Here is a 23,650-nt window from a genome sequence, read left to right as displayed (position 1 = left end):
CAAATTGCTATCCATCAGTCAGCATGGTTTTATGAAGGGCACCTCAAGTTTGATAAATTTGCTAGCGATCTCCAAAGATGTATCAAGCAAAGTGGATAATGGGGATCCCGCAGATGTAATATATCTGGTCTTCTGGAAGATGTTTGATAAGATGCTGCACAAAAGTTTAATTCACAAGGTTGGATCATATTTTCTGAGGAAGAGTCACTGGACCCGAAAGGTTAACTGTTTTTTCCTTCACGGATGCTGCTAAACTTGCTGGGCTTTCCCAGCAGCTTTGTTTTTGTTCCTGGATCACACGGGATTAGGGATAATTTAGTAGCTTGGATAGGTGACTGGCGGATGGGCAGAGTTAAGATAAATGTTTTATTTTCTGGATGACAGGTAGTAACTAATGGGGTGCGACAGGAATTGGTCTTGGACCCCAGCTATTTACAAACTACATTAACAATTTGGATACAGGGATAGAAGGCTCCTTAGCCAAATTTCCAGACACAAAAATAGGTGGGACAGTAAATTGCAATGAGGAAATACCCTTACAAATGATATAGATAGGATAGGATAAGTGAGTGAGCCAAAATGTGGCAGATGAAGTTTAACTTAGATACATGTGAGGTCATGCATTTTGGTTGGAAAAATGGGAGGGTGCATATCATCTAAACGGGGACTGACGTCAGGGCGCTTCGGTGCGGAGGGATCTGGGTGTCCTCATTCACGAGTCCCTGAAAACCAGCATGCAGGTCCAGCAGATAATAAACAGAGCGAATGAAATGTTGGCATTTATAGCTAAAGGAATAGAATGTAAAGGTAAAGAAGTATTGTTGCGACTAAACAAGGCACTGGTGAGACTGCACCTGGAGTATTGTACAGTATTTTAGTCCCCTTTTATTTGAGGAAAGATGTAGTAGCATTGGAGGTAGTTCAGAGGATGTTCACCAGATTGATCTCAGAGATAAGGTGTATGTCGTAGGAACAGTTTGAATGGTTTAGGCCTATACTGAAATTTAGAAGAATGAGGGGAGATCAAATTGAGGTATTCAAGATGATAAAGGGTATGGATAAAACTAATGTGGAGCGGATGCTTTATGTTGTGGGGCATTCGAGGACAAGAGGTCACAGATTTAGGATAAGGGGTAGCAAATTTAAAACTGAGTTTTAGTCCTAAAGTGTTGTGGATCTGTGGAACTTGCTATCTCAAAGTGCAGTGGATGCTGGGACAGTCAATAAATTTGAGGAGAACTTACAGATTTTTAACTGATAATGGGTTGGAGGGCTATGGGAGTGAGTAGCATATCAACTGTTATCAAATGGCAGAGCAGACTTCGATGAGCCAAATGGCCTAATTCTCTCCCCATATCTTATGAACTTAAGTTCAAAGGACAGTGACCTACTCCAGTTCCTATTTTCAGTTTGTTTCCTGAATTCATCAAATTCACCACACAACCTCTAGTTACATGATCACCACCACTAACGCTAGTTTTGGAATCCATGGTTTTTAAATTAACTGAATTTGATTTCTATAGTTGCTGTGGTGAGATTTGATTTTGTCTCCAATTTGTTAGTCTAAACCTCTGAATTAAAGTTCAGTCACATCATAAATCTGCTACTGTTTGTATTCCCATATTGTTGGTAAGAATCAAAAGCACTAATCCTGTTGGTACCTTTCCGACAGAATCAACTAAACAGTTAAATTGTGTAAGCAAAGTATAAAATTCCCAGTAATAGATGAAATAGGATATATCAAAACAAAAAATGGTCAATATTTTTAAACTTGTTAATGATGTTAACTTGGTAAATTTGAAACTACTGAATGACCCTCAACTGAACCTAGTTATCTACTTGTAATCCAGTTTTAAAATTGTAATCTGAAATATAATTTTCAAATAGTAAAATATGTTAACCTTTCTTGAACAATACTTGCCAATTTCCTATTTCCCCTCCATATGCTAACCCTGTAGTTCATTGCTCAGTTACTCTTTCCTGTTGTTAGGTTACCTGTCAGGGAAACCTTATGTAATTTTTAACCCAGCACATACATCTACATGCACACGCATGTCCTGAAGTGGTGTATCTCTAGTTATCATTGATTCCTGTGTTCTCTCCACCCCCCCCCCCATAGCAATGTTTAACTTAATTGTGACACCACCTTACCATCCTGGCTGTTAACAACTAACTTAAAACTGCAGTAATGAGAGCTGGGAATAATGACCACTGTGCTTCTGTTAACTCGTGGGATAGATTCACTGTACCATTGCGATGGCCTCCTCTAGAAATACTCCTGAGTAAATACCAGTAATGTTTGTTTCAGTTTAAGTGGCCTTCTTAACAGCCTGCATCTACAGCATTTGTTTTAACAAATGCACATTCCACCTCCCTTCTGTGGAAGTAGATTAATTTTGTCTTGTAGCTGAAAATGTCAGAAATTGAAGCAATATCAGATCTGGAAATGGGTCCACCCATTTGTGGTGAAGGGTTTTTTACTCTAGTCTAGTGACACCTGCGCGTATTATTTTATCTGATGGGTTTGCAGTTGAGACTGGTCATGGAAAATGGAGGAATTTTTATAATTGTCCTTTGGGATTGTTTGCAAATAATGGTGTCAGTTTTAGAGTAGAAACAAAAACTTAAACCTTAATTTTCCAGTATGTTCCAAAGCTAAAAATGCAGCTCTGAATCTTCTCTCTTCCCAGTAATGTTACTAGATCTGAAATTCCTTTACCTTGTGATTACAAGGTTTGCTTGCAGTTGATTTTTAAAAAAATCCGAATAGGCTTTGTGGTGTTTTAGCAGGAAATTTCATCTATCTTGCACCTGCTTAAAATTACTCACTCCAATTCTTCTGAATAGTAAATGTTTGTGTGTTCCTTTCTTGCATGAAAATATTTTTAAATTATGTTGTACTAAAGTATTTTCTTTTTGCAATAGCAGTCCATGAAGTTTCGAATAGTTCGGGCATTTGTGTTTTTCTTGGCAGTTGTGCATTTTGGGAGGGATTGTCCTCCATTTCAGAGACGTGTATCATCCTCAATGTCCTTTTCAGTATATGTCAACTTGTTTCTTGCCTTCTAAACTGTTTGAATTGTCAGGTGTTTGAGAAGTTTTTTATAGCATCTGGAAGTCAGAAATCACGTTGTGTTATAAAGCTGGGTTGGAGCTACCTTACAATTTGGGATTCAGCAGGTTGCTAATCTTAATTTCTGATCCTCTGATTTAGCAAGTGGTATTTAAACTGGGATGTTTATTGGTTTGTCGTGAGAAAGCTGAATAACCGATCTTTGTAGAATTTGCAATGCAATTGGGTTATGATAGTTCTGCTTTAAACAAGTGGTGATTAAATAAATTGTTGTCTTTATAAAATTATTAATTTTATTCCACAGTTTGCTCTACCTTTCTGGATTTGTAGCCCATAACTCCTTTTTGGTATTAACAGTAGATTTAAAGTATTAGTTAGGACTACTGGTTCAATTTTATTGATAATCTAGGTAGCAAAAGCAGTATTCTTTACTTAAGGAAATAACATTATTGCTTTTTATTTTCAAATTAGTCTATCTCAAGTTAACCAATATATTTGCTATAGTTGCATTTGTGTAATGGTGTTCTTCCAGAAGAAGTAGTGATATAGAGGCCAAAAAGACCTGTTTAGAGACTGATATGTCAATCTAAATTCTACTTGATTCTTGACACTATACACTTAATCTTTTTTCGTGTATTGGGCCCTTGCCTCCCACTGTTTCACCTCTGTCCTGGAAATCTTCATAATTCCACTATCTATTTCCCAAAAATTTTTTAAAAAAACTACTTTTTCACCAAGTATTACATCACCCTTCCTAATATACCCATATTTATTTGACTTCTGTGATTACATGTTTGAGCTGCTTTGAAAATCCGTTATGCACTTAAATTGTTCATGGCAACTTGTTTTGCAGTGAATGAGGCAGAGTTATCTTGTTGGCTGTAAGGTGGTTGGGATGCTCTGACAGTGAAAAGATTTAACTGTTGTGTGGAATTTTCTTGTGCAAGGCTCTGGATCCTGGTGCTTCTCCTTTCCCTGCATTCCCACTTTCATTATAGCCCTTTGATCCAATTCAACGTGCATTTAATTTACCCCTCTTTGAAGATTCACCCATTTTCTACGATTTAAACTCTTTATGTTCAATTGTAGTCTCCATATGTTTTGCAGTCTTTTTCTTCTTTCAGTAGTGATATTCCACTGTGGCTCACATTTTGAGAACTAATTAATATGCTGCAATAACCTTTTCCAAAAACTCAGTGTACCCAAGAAATTAATTGTACTGAAAATTCATGCAATGTAAAAGGTAAAGTGAAATTGGGGGAAAAACAGTTTAGGTTTAAGGCCAACTTTTGCATATTTCTGAGGCTACACGTCATCAACCCCTTTGCCAACATAGTATCTGGCGTACTTTGCATCAAAAGTACATGTTTGCGCAGTAGACTACCTAAGAGCTGCTGTAGCATCCAAGTGTTCGCTTATGCCCCTCAGCATCTGGTTCTTTTGATTTGTGTATCTTGAGTGCAACAAATTAAGTGTCAGAATTTCCCACAAAACATCGATTAGGAAAATACTTCAGTAGCTTAATGCTTAAAAACCTGCAAGAAAAGCAAGAGATAATATGGTGTAGAACTGGATGAACAAAGCAGGCCAAGCAGGAAAGCTGATGTTTCGGGGCTGGACCCTTCTTCTGAAAAAGATCCGGACCCGAAACATCAAATTTCCTGCTCCTCTGATCCTGCTAGGCCTGCTGTGTTCATCCAGCTCTACACCTTGTCTCCGATTCTCCAATATTGGCAAATCCTACTATCCAAGAAAAGCAAGGTTGCTCAGACTTGGAAAATGTGCAAAGAAGTTTAAACATAAGGATTTAAAAAGTAATAACTATAATCATCAAGGAGCCCAACTAAAGAATTGTGTTTCTTCTGGGAAAGTAACCCGAACAATTGATGTGCATAAGACTTTTTTTGAAAAAGAATGCCTTTCTGTCTCTGAACTTCTGCTCAAATTTAAGATTATCTGTGAAGTGCCCTTATCAATAGCATTCTGTATTATGGCCAAGAATTGCTCCCCAAAATTCATTTTCTTCAGGCTAAATGAACTTTATTCGGCTGCTTAACTGTTATGCCCACCATGTAAGGTAGACTTGCTATTTATGGTGCTCTGGATGTGAAAGTCCAACCATGTGACCATTGTAAACAGTGTTACATAAGCCCATTTGGCTTTGGAATTTTCAGGCACAAACATCAAATAGAAATGATAGATACTTTCAAAATGAGCACTGTTGTTGCAGGCAGGTTAACAGAGAATGCCATGCTGCATTAATCGTTATTAAAGATGAAATTGTTTCCCCTTTGTGTGGAACCCAAAAAGCAAAATATGTATTGCCTTATTGTGGCTTGTTTTTTTTGTAGGCCACAAGCAATGGAATAAGCAGCTTCAGTTGTAGGGAAGTGGATGACTTCTATTCACTAAGCATCTTTTCACGGCATAGGTTTCATGGGAGCTCATGAGGAATTATAAGTATGTTCTATTCAGTTGGTTCTTTGAACTGTAGGCATTTTGAATACTTTTAGTTTGTAACTAAATTGTTCTTACTTAATTCTCAATGACTGTGTAATGAGCATTCTAGTAATGTGTAAAGTGATTAAGGATTGAATAGCAATTGTCTGAAGTCACATGGATTTTAAAGTTTTACCAGCATGTTTTTCCAAAACAGTTGCCAATACAAAGGTAAATATTTTATGCAGAATCATCTTTAATTTTTTTGGAACACTTTTCACAAATCTAATTTTGACCGATTTGTCAGAGCAAAGCTTAAAATTGTAGATGGAATTTAATTTTGTGCCCTTTGAACAGTCTAATTATTTTGGATAAATTATTACAGTTTGTCATACCTCCCCTTCCTTGAGTCGTTGACTTATTTGTTTGCTAGCAATTGAAGTTATTGTAAGGAGAATGGGCTATAAAATTTAGGTGAGTTGTTAATTAAGCTTGTACACTTTGGTCAGACTACACCTGCAGGGCTTGTGTGCACCTTTGGTCTCTTGGTCCGTATAAATGTGCTAGTAGCTGTTCAAAGAAAGGTATTTGTCTGATTCCTGAGCCGAAGGGTTTACCTTGTGAGGAATGGTTAGACAAATTGTGCATGTGTCCAGTGGAGTTTAGAAGGATGAGAGATAATCTTATTGTAAAATACAGTACCTTGAAGGGGCCTAGGGTATTATTGCTGGACTGTTAGTCCGGAGATGCAGATAATGTTCTGGGGATGACGTGGAATTAAGGATCTAATGATGACCATGAATCCATTGTGGACTGTCAGAAAACCCATCTGGTTCACTTATGTCCTTCAGGGAGGGAAACTGCCATCTATACCTGGCCTGGCCTACTTATGACTCTAGACGCAGAGCAATGTGGTTGACTCTGAACTGCCCTCTGGGCAATAAATGTTGCCTAGCCCGCGATGCCCTCATCCTGTGAGTGAATAAAAAGAAGTTCTGTTTATGACAGAAGCTAGAATTAGTAGGTAAGGATCTTAAAAAATGAGGTGTTTCTCACATGAGGCAATTGAAAATATTTTGTCATTTGTCTGTAGAATTTACTTCCCCAGAGGCATGTCGACTGTTTTTGAATACCCATGGTAAAATCCAAATTACACTTTTTAATGAGCAGATTACTGTTGAAGTATGTGATGCTTGTAGCATAGTTGACACCTTTTGTCAGGTGGTTGTTACTTATGAATAGACTGGTGTGATATTTGTCCAAATTTGTTCTGCCCTCTTTTTGTGGAAAAAGTCATTACCAAGTAATCTTCTGCTTTCTCTGGTAGATGATAGTGTAGTTATGTTGGAAAATTGTTGAGCGACATGGCTGGTTCTCGAGTATAAATTTTCAGCATAACTAATTTTGTCAGGGCCCGTAACCATTCTTGTATCCAATGTTGCTTTTCTTGTATTGTTTGAGCAGGTTGGCAACTGATAAGTATGCCTGGGAGTATTCCTGGTATGCACATCACTCATTGAACTAGACTGCTGCGTGGCTTGATGGTTAGGAAAAACTGAGCCATGAGTTGAGAGATTACATTGGAATACAGTTCTGCTTTTGCTGATGTTCCATAGTGCCTCGTGAATGCCATGCTTTGAGCTGCTCAACCTTTTCTGGAATCCATTGCAATCAGCTCAGCAATGGTGTCAAACAGCATGATGGATACCTCTATGGTGTGAAGGTGCCATCTTCCTCTGCAAGAGGACAGTGTGGTAGTTGCTGTCAGCAGCATTTTCATGGGTATGTGTATTTGTAACTGGTAAATTGTGGCTGAGGTCAAGTAGATTTCTTTCTCTGGTTAGTTTTTAACCATCTGACAATGGTTCAGTAGTGTTGTTCAGGACTGAGTCTAATTGGTGAGTGAGTTGTGATTTTGAACCACCCTTGTTGATGGACCTTGGAATCCTTGATGTGCTCAATGCTTCCTGTGGGTAGTACTCGGTGTAGAAGAATACGGCGTCATCACCCAAGGGAGGGAGTAGGTGGTAAGCATTAGGTTTCCTTGTCAATATTTGACTTGATTTTATTGGACTTCCTCAAACTCGGAATCGATGCTGAAGTATCCCAGGTTCTGCTTTCTTGACTGTTGCCACTTCTGTAGTCGTTGATAGGGGAACCTGAAATGTTGGCAGAGAGATATGATTCTGTTAATGATTTGTGTTGGGCGGTTGCTTAGCTAAGCACTCAACTATCTCTCCTAATGTTGGCACAAATCCTTGATGTTACAGGGACTTGGCAGGGAATATTGGGTTGAATGTGCCTTTTTCAAAGGTTGATCCTGAGCAATCATAAGCTTTTATTTCTTAGATTTTTACATAAAAATGAATTGTTTGTGCTGATTCCAAGGGCATTTGATAGTCAACAGCGTTACTTTGGTCTTGGAATAGCTTATAGGCCATAATGAATAAACACAGCTGATTTGCTTCCCAGAAAGGGTGTGTGAACTAGTGATGACATGTGTTGGTTGGACTGCAGTGCACAAGAGTATTATTGATAGGCTGATTTGGTTAATGGAACTGAAAGGGCTAAGTGGATAAGCTTCCAGAGATTATGGGCTATAATTCTTCACATTACTGTGTGTACCTGCAGGTTGAATTCCCCTTGGACAGAGATCCATGCTTGTTTCCACCTTGACTTTAGCCTTTCATTTAATGTATTGGCCGAGTAGTTACTGTCAAAATAATGTTTAGGTTAAGGATGATTGCCTTAATCAGATTGCAATGACCAGTCACTCGAGGCAATGTGGATGCAAGCTGTAACAGAGGAAGTGAAAAGCTGTCTGAAATGCTCTGTTCTAAAATTGGTTTTGCAGGCATAGTGGTTTGTAGTCTCGCTCCTCTTTAGATTGTAGTAAGTGACATGAATTATGGATAATAGGAATGAAAAAATATATTGCAGCAATTTCAAATCCAAGTACCCTTTTAATAATGCAAAAGGTGTTAATTACTATTAGTCAGCTTGCCTGGGTCTGAAAATGAACTCCTAACCATCTCATTCCCTTCATTTGGTTAAAATCAAAATCTTTCTCTCAACCTCTTGGTTCATGTGTTAGTCTAACTTCTTTAACCACTTTCTTCACTTTAATGTGTCCTTTTTTATTCAGTTCTTGCACTGTTCCTTTGACAGTCCTTCAATCCCATTGGTTAAGTGACCAAAACACAGGAATATATTTTCTTAAATTCCAGATGTCCTCGAGAAGGTGCCATGTCATTTCGATCTTACACTTTCAGGAATGGACCAGGCCCCGTTTAACAGTTTATTGGCTGATTAGACAAGTTTTTATTTTGGAATATTTGGATGTTGCCGTATGTAGTTACTTCCAGACAATATATATCTAAAGCCAAATTTAACACAAATTGTGTGTTCTTATGCTAGGAAGCCAAACTCTGACTGCACGTGTGATGTGTGCATGTGTAGATATGTATATTTCATTTTCCTTTTTGAAAGATGGAATTGAAACTTCATACACACCTTTCCCAGACTTTGCATTCTGGATCATAAGTGTTTTTGTTTAAAATAAATTATTATGCTTAGTTTTTAATTGTCAGTTATTTGGAATTTGTCCTCTACTTACTAACTCTGCTACTGAAATGCTTCTTCTCATTTGCCCTGTCAGTATTTTTTGTTAGTTTGAGATCTTAAGATTTGCTTCATGTAAAATGAAGCTTAAGCCCTTTACATCATATAAAATGAGGAAGCTGAATGAACCACCAGCTCAACTCCAACAGGCATGTTGTCATTCAGTAACCTATCCTTCAGTTATGTAATAACTCAGGTTTTGTAAACACTGTTGCGTAGTTACCTAGATGTTCTAAGTGTCGAGAAAAACTAGGCACTGCAGATGCTGAAAATCCAAAAGATAAGAACAACAGCTGCCGAGTATTTGACAGTATTTCTTTGAGAGGAAACAGTTAGTTTCAATTAAGGCCTTTCATCTGAACTCTGGCTTTCTTATTCTCCAAAAGAATAATTAAATTCAGAATAATTAATATCCATAACTTTAATTTATCATTAATTTTGGCTTAATTTCTTAATTTTGATTTAAGTTGGGAATGATTGAAGTTAATGTTGTAGACATTAATAATGCGAGGGAACTCTTAAAAGAACAAATCACGTTATCCATCGGGCATGGGTTAATATCACAAACTGGCACTAAATTAAAATGTTGTGGCACACAATCTAAACCAGGAAGCAACACAAAAAATTTACTTCAAAGTGAAATAACATACAAGTGAAATGTACAGGACAGCAGAGATGGGATTCTGAGCAAGAGAGACAAGGAAAATGATTATTTTAAAACATTTTTCAAATAATTTGTAAGGAAAATGAGATTTAGCACTTGTAAAATTACATTTTTAGGGTCAAAGACAATAATTAAAACTTGACACCTGGCACACTTGCAAATTCATTTACGTTGGAATACACCAGTTCCAACATTTTTCTGTGTGTAGTGGGTAACTAGTGGGAAAGAACTGTAAACTCGTGCTGAAGTAGTAGTGTAGTGCAGATTATGAAGCAGCAAATTGAGCAGCAACTTCAGGATTTCCACATTTAACTGTGTACACTTAAACACTGACGGTTGCTCTGTAACGGTGTATGGTTTATCCTTTTTGCAAAATCTGAACCAGTATATTTGTTGAAGTTAAATGGTCTTTGCTAAGTAAATGTATTATCTCTTTCAGCCAGGCAGTATTCTATTTATGCTCTTTGGCAGGTTGGTGGGTTTTAAAAAAAACACACTGGTTACTGCATGTACTCCGAAGATTTTCACATGTGGTTAAATGCCTGTGAGGAGCTGTTCTGCGTTATCATACTGAAGCTAAATTACAACAATTTATAAAGTGTATTGGCATTTTCCTCTCTGGTTTCAGGTCAAAAGCTCTAGGTCTGCAAAATAGTTTTGTGGTACTGTAAAGTGAAAATCACTTTACAGCAATAAGTTTTCAGTAGTAAGACATTCTGACTCTGGGAATCATCCAGTTATGTCCTGAAAGTGTTTTAATGACAACTTAATGTCTGAAATAGCACATGGATCTGTTCTCCAGTTCTAACATCCCTTCCTTTGAGTGCAACATTACATTTTTAAAAATACAAAACTAAATCCACTGCCTTAACAGTAACCTTCATTCAAAAATAATTCTTGAAGTAACTCTAGAAGCTCAAGGAAGATTGAGGTTCTGCATACTTGTAACAGTCAGGGAATGTTAGTTTCGATTCTAACTAAATTATTTTATAGTTCTCAGAAAAATGTTTTTAAACACTTAATTAGTTTGCTATGTTTTGTTTTGAAACTTGTAACTTTTTCTATTTTATGGAGCATTATTCACTTGTTCATTAGGCTTCTAAACATTTTTAAAGGTTGTTCCATATTGCTAAATGTTTATTTTAATTTAGTTCCAGTGTTCCTATTCTACAAATGATATGTGATGTCTCTTGGAATTCTAATGTACAGTTCATATTTATTTTTCTGGTACCTATAGAAACTCTTAGGCTACATTTTTGTTGAATTTGAAATGAGCACCTTTCCCATATTGAAAGGGACGGGGAGGAGCATGAAAAAGTTCGGGTAGAAAAGCCTAATTTTTGAATTTTTAATCCTAATCAGATAAACTTGTGATATTAGTATTTTGCACTGAAGGGAGAAAATGGAAAATTTGACACTTTCTCCCCCCCCCGCCCCAAGTTTAACACATTACCTTCTCTCATGATCAGTAAAATAAGTCTTCAGAAGTATTTAGAAAATGTAGCTGACAAACCCTTAATTAGAAGTTTCAAAATTATTTTAGTTGTATCTTGTTTTAAGTTGCATGTTTACTATGAAACTTACAATGGAGCTTCTAATTTTTTGTGGACTAACTGTATTTGTGCATGAACTGCATTTAACGTATGGCTGTTGTGTTTGTGTCTTTGCATTTTCACCTGCAACATTCCTACTAACTGATGTGATGAATCAAAACAAAAGGAATTGGTAAATTATCCACTGCTGATGGTAAAGCCTTCGCAGATCCTGAGGTACTCCGAAGACTGACTTCTTCTGTTAGCTGTGCGTTGGATGAAGCTGCTGCTGCCTTGACCCGAATGAGAGCAGAGAATACTTTAAATGCAGGGCAAGCAGACAAGTAAGTTTTTTCCTTTTTTAATTTCTGTATTCATGGGGCTGGGGACAGGGAGTTAAGTGAAAATGGAATTGATGACTATTCAACAAAACATTTATAGTACAGCACAGCTTTGTAGAAGTTCGTTCTTATGGGATTCAGGAATTTTATTCCTACAGGTATCTTCTGATTCTTTCTGTGATTATGTAGTAACAGAATAAGTCAGATTATATTTCTATAATGAAAGTTGTGGATTTGCTGTGGCATTTAAATGCTTTGGCTGCATACCGTTTAGTGAAACCCCAGTCAGTGATATTCACGTGTATAGTTTCTAGTTACATTCTACTTTGTAGGGTAGGGTAGCCATTATGTGGCTTGAAAGTTAAAGTGTAACCAATCTATGATTAATGTATCGATTATTTAAATCCGTGCATCTCAGTAGCTATGTACACATTATTTAGTTTTGATTGTTAAATTTTACACTGGTCACAAACTGATCCAGTGGTTTCAGCAGTGACACTGAAGCATGAGTTATTATGTTCCAGCTACCAGTGTTTCAGCCAGTTTGTTAAGACGTTAATCTGAATTCAAAACAGGAAGAACTGTTTTTTTGGCCAGTATATTTATGTATATGGATACGCAATTTTGAATGTAAATGTAGGAGGTATAGATAGTTTGTAGACGACACCAAAATAGGTGGTGTAGTGGATAGTGAAGAAGATTATCTCCATACAGTGGGATCATGATCAGATGGGCCACTGGACTGAGCGGCGGCGAACAGTGTTTGATTGAGATAAATGTGAGGTGTTGCATTTTGACAAGGCAAACCAAGGTAGGACTTGTACGGTTAATGTTAGGGCCCTGGGGACAATTGCTGTACAGAGTCCTGGGGTGCAGGCACAGCGTCCCTTGAAAGTGGAGTCACAGGCAGACAGGATAGTGAAGGAGGTGTTTGGTATGCTTGCCTGTATTGGACAGTGCATTGAGTTCAGGAGTTGGGAGGTTATGTCGCAGCTGTACAGGACATGGGTGAGGCCACTTTTAGAATACTGCGTACAATTCTGGCCACCCTTCTGTAGGAAAGATGTTAAACTTGAGGGCTCAGAAAAGATTAACAAAGATGTTGCTAGGACTGGAAGGTTTAATTTAAAGAGGGAGGCTGAGCCTTTTTTTTTTCTCTGGAGTGTCAGAGGCTGAGCAGTGTCCTTTTTACAGATGTTTCTAAAATTGTGAGGGGCATGGAATAGAGTTAATAACCAGGGTCTCTTTCCTAGGGATGGTGGGGCAATCCAAAACTGGAAGACATAGGTTTAAGGTGAGAAGGGAAAGATTTAAAAAGGACCTATAGGGTAACTTTTTCACAGAGGGTGGTGCAGATATGGAATGAACTACCAGAGGAAGTGATGGAGGTTGGTACGATTACAACGTTTAAAAGGCACCTGCATAGGTATATGAACAGGAAGAAATTTGAGGGATATGGGCCAAATACTGTCACGTGGGATCAGATTGAGATGTCTGTTTGGTGCGGATGAATTGGATCGAAGGGTCTGCTGCCATGCTGTGTAACTTTATTACTAAAAGTGAAAATATTCAGAAGGAGATATTGGGTGGTCAGCTCAATTTAATCTTTGTGCTTGGTTTACTGGGAGTAAATACACTTGAGGCATAAAAACGCAAATGCACAGTACAAGTGGGCATATCTTTTTGATGATGCACAGAAAATTAGACTTTGACTTGACAACACGTTATCAAATTTTGCAGGATGAGCCAGAAAACTGTTTCTACATTTTTCCCCTTCCCACCTGACTTTGCCAAAGGCAATAATTTGAGTTCCATAGAAAAGTGAATGAAATCATGACATAGGCTTCTGTAACAAATTTATAACACATCTATAACAGAAATTGAATTATTCACTGAAAGCCAAACCCTGTAATTGTAAACTGATAGGGATTCTGTTCCTGAATTCTAAAGCATAGGCAAGGTTATTGAATTGTACATAATGAAAGCTGAGTTGTTTTTAATTCAGAACAATTCTTCTGTTCAGGCCAAATTTCATTATTTTATATGCAGTGTTGCTTAGATTGAGACATTGAAAAATACTGCAGTCATAGAATATACGTCGAAGTGAAACTGGTTAACATTTACTGGGGTAATACACGTGAAAATTGAGAAGCTGAGCCATCATAATGAATTAACCTGCTGCCCCAGACACCACAAAACAGGACAGCTGAGAAAGTTGGACTCCAGAAAATGGTTTATTTATCTTCCACATTAAATATGCTGGTGTTCCATCTTTGGCGCACTATCAATTTTGTTGTAAATTTACTACCTGTTATAATCATTTGAGAATAGCTTCGATTTAATCCCCTAACCCAGAATGCACACAGGCAACTGTTGGCCTTTGTAGGATTGTCATTACTGTACTGTTTGCCTTCACAAAGGCTGTAATTGCTATTTTAATTTAGTCAAGGCTGTAACCTACTGTAAATGATTGTTTATGTCATGACTAATTTTAATTGGTAATTTCCCTTTCATCTCATTGCACAGGTGCTATTCTTTGCTTCATTCTGTTGTATTTCCATTTTGTCCCCAAATATAACTCACTTAAAATGTTTGAAGATGTATAAAAATTAACTTGAGTAATAAATTGCTAAGCCAGCTCACTAAATAACTACTGCTTAATAAAAAAAATAGTTTGAGGAATACGTGCTCAATGTGCAGAAAACGAGGCACCTGTAGCAGTGACTGAAAGTGAACGTTGATGCTGATTTCAAAATTAATTATTGTATTTCAAGTTTTTAAACCACCCTTTGCATTATATTTGTGTTTATTTAACAGTTCTGCAACAAAGAGTTCAAAATTAAATCTTGATTGTGTAAATTTTTTTTGTTGAAATGTGATTACATGCAAAAATAAATAATTTAAATTTGTTTTTATTTTGGTTTAGCCGAAGTTTAGCAGAAGCATGCTCAGATGGAGATGTGAATGCTGTCCGAAAATTGCTGGATGAAGGACGGAGTGTAAACGAGCATACTGAAGAGGGTGAAAGTCTCCTTTGCTTGGCATGTTCAGCTGGCTACTATGAACTTGCACAAGTAAGCATTGAGTAACTCATTTATTTTACAATAAACTAACAAACTACAAATTTCAGCTACGTGCTGATGCATATTGCATTTGAGTTGTTTTAAGATTTTCATTTGTCTTTGATTTTTGGTTTTTTTACAAGTCAATTTAATTTTATGACTCATGTTTATTACGTACAGTAGATAGTTGTTCAAGTCTTGTCTTGGATTAAATCTGTTTGAGAAGTCCTTTTAACTTAGTATTTCTTAAGGTTAGTTTACCAAACTTTGCATAGCCTGGGAATAATGTAAGCCAGCTGTTTTTGCTAATTCAGGTAGGAACTTGGAAGAAATTCTAGCAGCCCAATCAGTTTAATGGAGCCTGAAGTACTAACAGCTGAAATATATTAATATAGGACTGTTTTGCTCAATACTTTTATTGGGTTGGGGGAATGTCAAAGCGGGGGGCCAGATTTGTGTCCAATGAAGTTGGGTGTGCAGACTTTCAGAGTGACTGAGCAGCATTATTGATGTACCATAAAATGCTTTGTTTTCAGAACGTCCATTTCTATTGTATGTAGGGCTCTTCTACCCAATATTCTGTTGATTTATGTTCATAGGGACAAGAGGTTAACAACTGACTTGACATTCCTTGTCTGGGGCCAGAGGAAGAATGGTTTCTCTGAGAATGAGCAGATTGTTCACAACAGTTCAGGAAATGTTACCTTAATGAAAAAGTACAGTTTGAGACTTCCAGACAAGGACTGTTTGATTAGATGTATGCACACAGCTAAGAGACTGAGTCTAAAAACTCTGTTCTCAGAGTGGGTAAGGGGGGGAAAAAAACCTTGCAGTTCACTGAAGTAGAACTGAGGAAGAATCAATTGTCAAGCATATAGATATGTTTGGATTGTTGGGATTACATGGTGTTCTTGCTGTTTTGAGGATCTGTGAAGTGATGTGTTGGAGATTAAATGAAATTCTGTTTTTAGAATGTATTTGGAAAACTTTCAGACTATTATATAAGACTTGTTTTATTTTGTCTAATAAGCTTCTGGTTCATTGTTTAAACCAAAATCTACAAATGCGTTTGCTAGTGAATGATTGCCACATTAAATTAAAAACAAAGTATGACCTGTTATGCTAGAATTCATTCTTGGATCTAACATGTCCGGTAGTAACATCAACTGGGATCACAACAAGTGGGACTCTTGCTGCATTCTGAGTTCATGGCATTTAAGAGGGATCTGTCTCTTGTAAAGGAATGGGCACGTTGAGGTTTAGGACATAAAAATGACTGTTGTGTTGAAGCTTATTTTTGAAGATAGCATTAAAAGTTGACATCAGTTTTCTAGAAGTGGAAGATACAGTGGATAATTTGAAATCTTTCACTAAAGCTACACTAAGTATTAGTGGATTAGTTGAATTTAGGAGTAAAAGCCAGATCTTGAAACAAGTTACCTTAATGATTATTCAGCATTTAGAATTAGAAGGGAAATGTGAAACTGAAATACCATAGCTAGAAATAGCTGGAGTAGAAAAGAAAATTGTTGATTTTGAGAGAAGAGAGCTTCTGTTCTTACAAGTTATAATGAAAAGTGAGGGGAGAGAGAGCCAGATTGTGAATTTGAAGAAAAAGCTTGAACTTGAGATGACAAGATTTGATCACAGACTGCTTAAATAAAAAGATTGATTTCGTGCAGGATTTAATTTAACTAAGAACCTGTACTTAGTATTTAGATTTACTGAGGATGGAGTCAAAAGATAATTCACTCCATTTGAAAAGTTAGCTGGACAGATTGTCTCAAAAGATGTTTGGACCTTTTAACTGTTAGTTTTTCACAGTGCAGCTAGACTGCGTAGATTAGTTTCAGAAGAGCAATCTACAATTGGATCACCATCACCTGCAAGTTCCCCTTCAAGCCACTCACCATCCTGACTTGGAAATACATTGCCATTCATTTATTCACTGGGTTGAATTCCTAGAATTCCCTGTAGCAACGTTGAAGGTGGCAGATGGTCATTGTAGCCAGCTCACCATCACGGTTTCAAGGATTGGACAATGATGCTGGCCCAGCCAGCAAAGATTATATCCCATGAGTGAATAAAAAATGTCTGTACTCAGCCGTTGCTGGTGCTGTACTCATCACTTAGTTTTAAATTGAAGCTTCTGAATTATAAAGCTATTCTTTTGAGTCCTATTAATTCAATAACTTACTTATTTAGGTTTTGCTTGCTGTGCATGCTAATGTTGAAGATCGTGGTATCAAGGGAGACATAACTCCATTGATGGCAGCTGCCAGTGGAGGCTATGTAGACATAGTCAAATTGCTACTGGCCCATGACGCTGATGTAAATGCTCAGTCTTCAACAGGTAAGTAATGAAGTTATTTTGCTATCTAGTTTCAGTGCGTAAAGTGAGATGGCACTTCAGACTTTTAAAACTTAATTTACTTTTTCTTTTAGGAAATACAGCACTCACTTATGCCTGTGCTGGTGGGTTTGTCGATGTTGTAAAAGTACTTCTGAAAGCAGGGGCCAATATCGAGGATCACAATGAAAATGGTCACACACCTTTGATGGAAGCAGCAAGCGCTGGTCATGTGGAAGTTGCTCGGGTGCTTTTAGAATATGGCGCTGGAATCAATACTCACTCAAATGAGTTCAAGGAAAGTGCACTTACGCTGGCATGTTACAAAGGTATTATGGCGATGTTTCATGAGGTGTATATCATGTGGCAAAATATTCTATGTTGACAAATCCCTGAAAGGAGCAGGGAAGTTACATATGGTAATTAAGATATGATACTTTGCAGTTGCATTTTGTGTCAGCTAATAAAGCAAGGAGGTTGTGCTGAAACTTGCCTGTTAGGGCCACAACTGAGTACTGCCATAAATATTTGGTCACTCCTTTATAGGAAGGATGTGATTGTGTTGGAGTGGATGTGCAATAGATTTATGAAGATGCTGCCTGGGCTAGAGGGTTTGACATAGGGAAGATTGCGTAGGCTGGGGTTGTTTTCCTTGGAATAGTAAAACTTGATATGGGACCTGCTGGAGATTGAGGGTCTTGGGGTAGTTGGGAAGTCACTTTCTCCATTGGTGGAGGGGTCAATTAATAGAGGTTTAAAGCGAAGGAGAGTTGAAGCTAATGGGAATCTGGAACTCACTGTTGGGAAGGATCCTTGAGTCAGAGACTGTTGTAATATTTATAAGCAATATTGTCATTCTTCCATATCCGTAAGGATTTTGTTCCTGAACAGCCCCATGAATGATGAATTCATATGTGGAGCTTAATAATGTAGGATAAAAATAGAGTTAGGTTCCTAGACCCCAAGATTATGACTTCTTGCCTGTTTATTTTTAGGTTAAAATAATAAATGTTACTGACCTTGTTAGTACTTAAATAGAGTATGTTTGTGATATCAGAATGAAAATTAGCACAGAAAACAATATACAGTATCTATGCAGTCAGCAGCCTAAGTGACAGTCTGTAACTAACGCACTGCAGCCCTAGTGTCTGAAAGTGGTCACAGGGATGTGTCTTTTTCCCCATGGGTTTTGATTAATTGGTTACTTACTTTTTGGCATGGTTCGGCAAATTCACAATAAAACGATTTCATGGATACAGAAGAATGACTAACTGAATTTAAATATTCATTTATTTTGCCATAGCCTCTATTTAATATGGACCAAAGGCTGTAAAATTGAATTAGTGTGACTAACTTTATGGACTGGCATGAGCATAATGGGTTGAATGCCCTCTTGGGCTGTAAATATTGGACCCTATTTACTTCGTAACTTAAAAATGCATTAAGTTTAAATGGTAGCCACTTAAAAAAGTTACCCAAACTAGCAGCAGTTGTTATTGTGATGTTTAAATAAATGAGTTAGTTGGCTTTCCTGAGAAGATTTAATTGGGATACCTTTCAACTTTGTTATGATGATAGATTGAAGATAGGAACTCAAATACCTGATCACCATTTTTGGAGCAGTTGGCATAGTGTGGAATTTTGTGTGATATACTTAATAAAATTTTAAGGTGAATATTGACAAGCGCTTTGAAATAGTTCCATAGTAACAAAAGTTTCTCTGAAACGTTGTGCTTTTACATCCCTATTAACTGGGTGTTCCAATACTACACTATAAAGATTTTCAAAATCAGCCCTGCAAAGGATAATTTCACTTTCTTTGAGCTGTATTGATGCAATCAGCACTCATTAACCATTCAGAAGAGAGAGGAAAAGATAAAGATAATCTACATGTAGAATAACTAGGGTGGTATGGAGGTTCAGTGGTTCGATTACACCCTCCGGCGACAATTTGGAGTTTACACATCCTCCCCGTGCCTGCATGTTTCCTCGGGTGCTCCAGTTTTCCCCCACAGGCAAAGATGTGCAGGCTAGGTGAATTGGCTATGCTAAATTGCTTGTAGTGTTCAAGAGACGTCTAAATTTAGGTGGGTTATTGGGAATGGGTCTGGGTGGAATGCACTTACAAGGGGTGGTGCGAACTTGTTGGTCCGAATGGCCTGTTTCCACACTGTAGGGATTCTGTGATTCTAAGAGAACGTAGAAATACCATTCTAATACAAGATACATCTACGATAGCAAAAAGACTGATTTAACTTTGACCTTCTCCAAGACGTGTCTCTCTTTAAAATGTTATAATTTAACAAATGAACAGCACATACACATATTTATTTGGCTTTAAGAATCTAAAAGGGGACAAGAGTACATCTTACCATCTCTCGAGCTTTCTCTGCTATTCATTCAGATAATCTTCTGCCTCAACTGTATTTGCCTCCCCCATTTCTCTTGATTTCTGAGAGTCCAAAAATGTATCAACCTCTGTATTGCGTATATTCAACAACCTGAGCAATATACTGATTTTTGGGATGGAAAATTTCAAAGAATTCTCAGAATTCTGTTAAAAAACCACTTTGCATCACAGTTTTACAGAGAAAATTCATAGATTTTTTTTCCATCTGAAATTGAAAATTAAATACAACTTCATACATGGAAGCTGTTGTAAATGTATTTCAAAGATGACGCATCAATGTGTTTATTCTTAATCTTAACTTGGTCTGTGTATCAGGACATTTGGAAATGGTACGGTTTCTTCTTGAGGCTGGTGCTGATCAGGAGCACAAAACAGATGAGATGCATACCGCTTTAATGGAAGCATGTATGGTAAGCATTATTGTGCATCATCTTTTTCCTACTCCTTGCAAAAATGCTGCACCGGTATTTTAAAGTCTTGATTTGTTACACTTTTAGTCCAGTAGGTACAATGTTAGTTTGCCTTGAATGAGATAATTGGCAAACTTAGTGCAGATTAGTGACTACGCATTGTGTGAGGGCAACGCATAGATTTTCAAAAAAATAATTTAAAACACTGGAATGAGGAAGTTGTGATTTTTTAAGACCTTGTATTTTCCTTGTACAGTAACCTGTTTCAGGTTTTTGAGTGTTCTTGAATATTTCTACAGAAATCTGAGGATTTTTAGGCAGAACTTGAACTTTGCTTCCTATCTACAATTAATTGCATTATGTTGTGATGAATAATGTCTTCACCTTTATTATAAAGTAAATGTTTGTTTTCTTTGAATGATTTAGACTCATAACTGGATTTGTATTTATTGATTGTGTTGATCTGTGCTTTACATTAGAAAGGAATGACCTGTCTATTTTAACGCATCAGGATGCTGATAATTGCCTTTGTTTAATAGGATGGCCATGTTGAAGTGGCTCGCCTCCTTTTGGATAGTGGTGCACAAGTAAACATGCCAGCTGATTCTTTTGAGTCTCCATTGACTCTTGCTGCTTGTGGTGGTCATGTGGAGTTAGCAGCTTTGCTCATAGAAAGAGGAGCAAACCTTGAAGAAGTCAATGATGAAGGATATACGCCATTAATGGAAGCTTCACGAGAAGGTCATGAGGAAATGGTAGCATTGCTGCTCGCCCAGGGTACGAAATGTCCTGTGTATTTAACTCTACACGCAATGAGCCACTGACCTAACTTTGGAACTGTTGACTTACTGAGCATGCATGTTTCTTTATATTTCATTGGCGCATTTGAACTTAATACTATAGTTAAATAATTTTAGCTTCTGGTGTCCTTTTTACTTTCAAAGGGACACAGGCTGAATTATCCACCTACACATCTCAGGAAAAGGAAGAATATTACAACCATCAAAGGCCATTGTGCCAACATATCAATGGATTGGCCAGAGACTTCCGCATTGCAGCTAATGATTGACCAGTAGGGTCTTGATTTGTCTGTTGCATGAGTTTAGATAGATGACAGTCTCAGTTGTTGAAACTGTTTCAAGTAAAAGAGAAATCTTATTGTGCCTCAAAATCAATATATGCCAATAAAACAAAGAGATCTTCAGAAAATTCTCAAAAATGATATTTGACTTGCCTTACCTTATCTTACTAACTGCTATACTTTGTTCCCATGTCTCTTGAAGTAAGCTGAGTCATTTTCTTAGTTAACATACTTTTGAAATTGTACAGTTACTATTGTGGATGGAAAGACAATCAGACTTAGCTGTTTGTGTGGCCTGATAAGAAAACTACTGCATTGAAATATAGAAATGCTTTGTATTACTTTTTATTCCCCCACTGAGTTATTCTCTGAAGTAGTCACCAGCTGTGTCGCATGTGTAGGTTAAAGCCAGTGATGAAGATTTGCAATAAGTCCCTTGGACTGTCAACAACTTGGATTGTAACTTGCCTTTTTTTCAATATAGTATTCGGGTACCTTAGTGCTTAAAACTTGAGCTCCCTAATTTAAGATGCAAAACAGAACTGTTGCCAAACCAGTGATAACTAAAATCATTAGAGCTTAATTAAGCAAACTGTTCTCTAATTATAAATTGCTGCTTGGACTTTTTAGGAGCCAATATAAATGCACAGACAGAGGAAACCCAAGAAACAGCGCTGACCCTAGCTTGCTGTGGAGGCTTCTTGGAAGTTGCAGACTTTTTAATAAAGGCAGGAGCCGATATTGAATTGGGTTGCTCTACGCCGCTGATGGAGGCTGCTCAAGAAGGTCATCTTGAATTGGTCAAATATTTACTTGCAGCAGGTGTGTTCCTAATCCTAATATTCCCAAATGATGTTTTTCTGTTTTACTTCATAAGCTAAAAACCGCATAGCAGTTTAGAAGTTTGAAACTACTGCCAGATGTCCATGCAGTGTGTAACTTTTAAAGTTGTTATGCAGTGTGGTGTACATCCTTAACTCTCCACATGATCTAACTGTACGTAGTGACAAAATACAATCTTGTGGAGTTAATGTTGGTTGTTAAATCAAATTTAAGTTTCAAAACTAGAATATTGAACTTGTCTTTAATATGGTTGTATCTTGTAATCATTTAAATTTAATGGTAATAATCAGTCTCTTCACCCATGTTGCAAGCAGTCTTCGTTTTTTAAAAAAAAGTGCAGTGCTTTGTTAAATACTTTTCTTGATCTGATCACCAATAATGCAGAAAAATATCACTTTCTTTTTATTTTTCCTGCTTGATTTCTTTTTATTTTGGTGCTTATTTTAACGACCTTTTTTGAATTTTGAATTAGTTTTCATTTGATCAAAAAAAAATTTTAACTTTGCAGTTCAGGTGAGATGAATATGATGTTCATTCCAAACACAGACTCTAATTTGGGCATTGATTTTTGGTAATTGCAAGTGTGGGTTCACAGATAACAAGAATTTCTTGCAATAAATTGTTTTCATTTCTTTGGAAGCTCAATTACCTCAGTCACTAAAAGGTAAGCTTATTTAACATGTTGAAAGAATACATTTTAATTATTGTTGGTGCTAACCAACTCTTAAAAATTCTATTAGAGAGGTAATGAAGAGCCATCAGTTTCAAGTGGAGCACTCAATGTTCCATTTAAGGTCTGTTAGATGTCAAATCTCACTTATGAAACTAAGTGATCAAAGTCTGGCATTTGAGATAGAAATTGCAGCCAGAATTTATAAATATTTCACTTCTCTACTACTTCAATGAATTTTATACACTAATTTTTCATTAAAATGTTACATTTCTTAATGATTACCTATAAAATGTGTTCAGTATCATTTGCATGTTGTATTTGAAATGTTAAGGAGTTCTTGTTTCTGTTAGGAGCAAATGTGCATGCCACTACAGCTACAGGGGATACAGCTTTAACATATGCCTGTGAAAATGGGCATACTGATGTTGCTGATGTTCTTTTACAAGCAGGAGCTGATTTGGTAAGAATCACTATTTTGTGGCAGTGTATTACACCCGTCAACACATGCAAATATCATGGTTTCCATAACCACAATTGATAGTATAAATTTAAACCTTTCTAGCAAGTATTCAATGCTGTGATTTTAAAGTTATTTCAAATAAAAGATTCTTACTGGCTGGTTATATTTTTTAATAGGCTCATAATAGAAGTGTGCTAGTAATTTATTAAATGAAATGTTGAACCTCGCTTTTCAAAACTATTTTAGAATTCTAGTTTTTGAAACCTCTTTTTATTCAAAAACCAAAGCCACTATTATGAGGTTGCAAAAGCTTTCGTCCTTTTTTTAGGAACATGAATCTGAAGGTGGGAGGACGCCCTTGATGAAAGCTGCAAGAGCTGGCCATTTGTGTACAGTACAGTTCCTCATTAGCAAAGGTGAGCCTTCACTTTTTGTCCTGTAAAATGTATTAAAATGTTGCATTGCTTACAACTGTATGAACCTGAGATTTATAATGGATAATCCATGATAAGCAGATATGCAGGTATGAATGAACTTTGCTAATTGATCATTGGCTTGTTTTGGTCGGTAAAGCCTTAGAAATCTCAAGACGAACAGCCCTCCAAGGAAAAAGTTTTGCCACACGCCATCTTAAGCGGGAGATCCCTTATTTCTGAACAAATTATGCCATCAGAACATTTCTAGTCTTATG

The 23,650-nt window shown here is 36.9% G+C and overlaps 1 protein-coding gene across 13 annotated transcripts in view; it reads left to right on the top strand.

The window, feature by feature from the left end:
- ankhd1 (ankyrin repeat and KH domain containing 1) overlaps nucleotides 1–23,650 on the top strand; it is a 152,622-nt gene that overhangs the window by 60,976 nt on the left and 67,996 nt on the right. For all 13 annotated transcript variants that reach the window (XM_048543073.1, XM_048543068.1, XM_048543074.1 and 10 more), the window contains 9 exons: nucleotides 11,517–11,673; nucleotides 14,597–14,744; nucleotides 16,938–17,085; nucleotides 17,178–17,411; nucleotides 19,808–19,902; nucleotides 20,442–20,679; nucleotides 21,614–21,805; nucleotides 22,850–22,959; nucleotides 23,288–23,375. In XM_048543073.1, the coding sequence (XP_048399030.1) occupies nucleotides 11,517–11,673; nucleotides 14,597–14,744; nucleotides 16,938–17,085; nucleotides 17,178–17,411; nucleotides 19,808–19,902; nucleotides 20,442–20,679; nucleotides 21,614–21,805; nucleotides 22,850–22,959; nucleotides 23,288–23,375 (1,410 nt within the window). The remainder of the gene's footprint in view (nucleotides 1–11,516; nucleotides 11,674–14,596; nucleotides 14,745–16,937; nucleotides 17,086–17,177; nucleotides 17,412–19,807; nucleotides 19,903–20,441; nucleotides 20,680–21,613; nucleotides 21,806–22,849; nucleotides 22,960–23,287; nucleotides 23,376–23,650) is intronic.

The sequence above is a fragment of the Stegostoma tigrinum genome, chromosome 13 (genome assembly GCF_030684315.1).
Source record: "Stegostoma tigrinum isolate sSteTig4 chromosome 13, sSteTig4.hap1, whole genome shotgun sequence".
NCBI lineage: Eukaryota > Metazoa > Chordata > Chondrichthyes > Orectolobiformes > Stegostomatidae > Stegostoma > Stegostoma tigrinum.
This window is presented reverse-complemented; position numbering and strand designations above follow the sequence as displayed.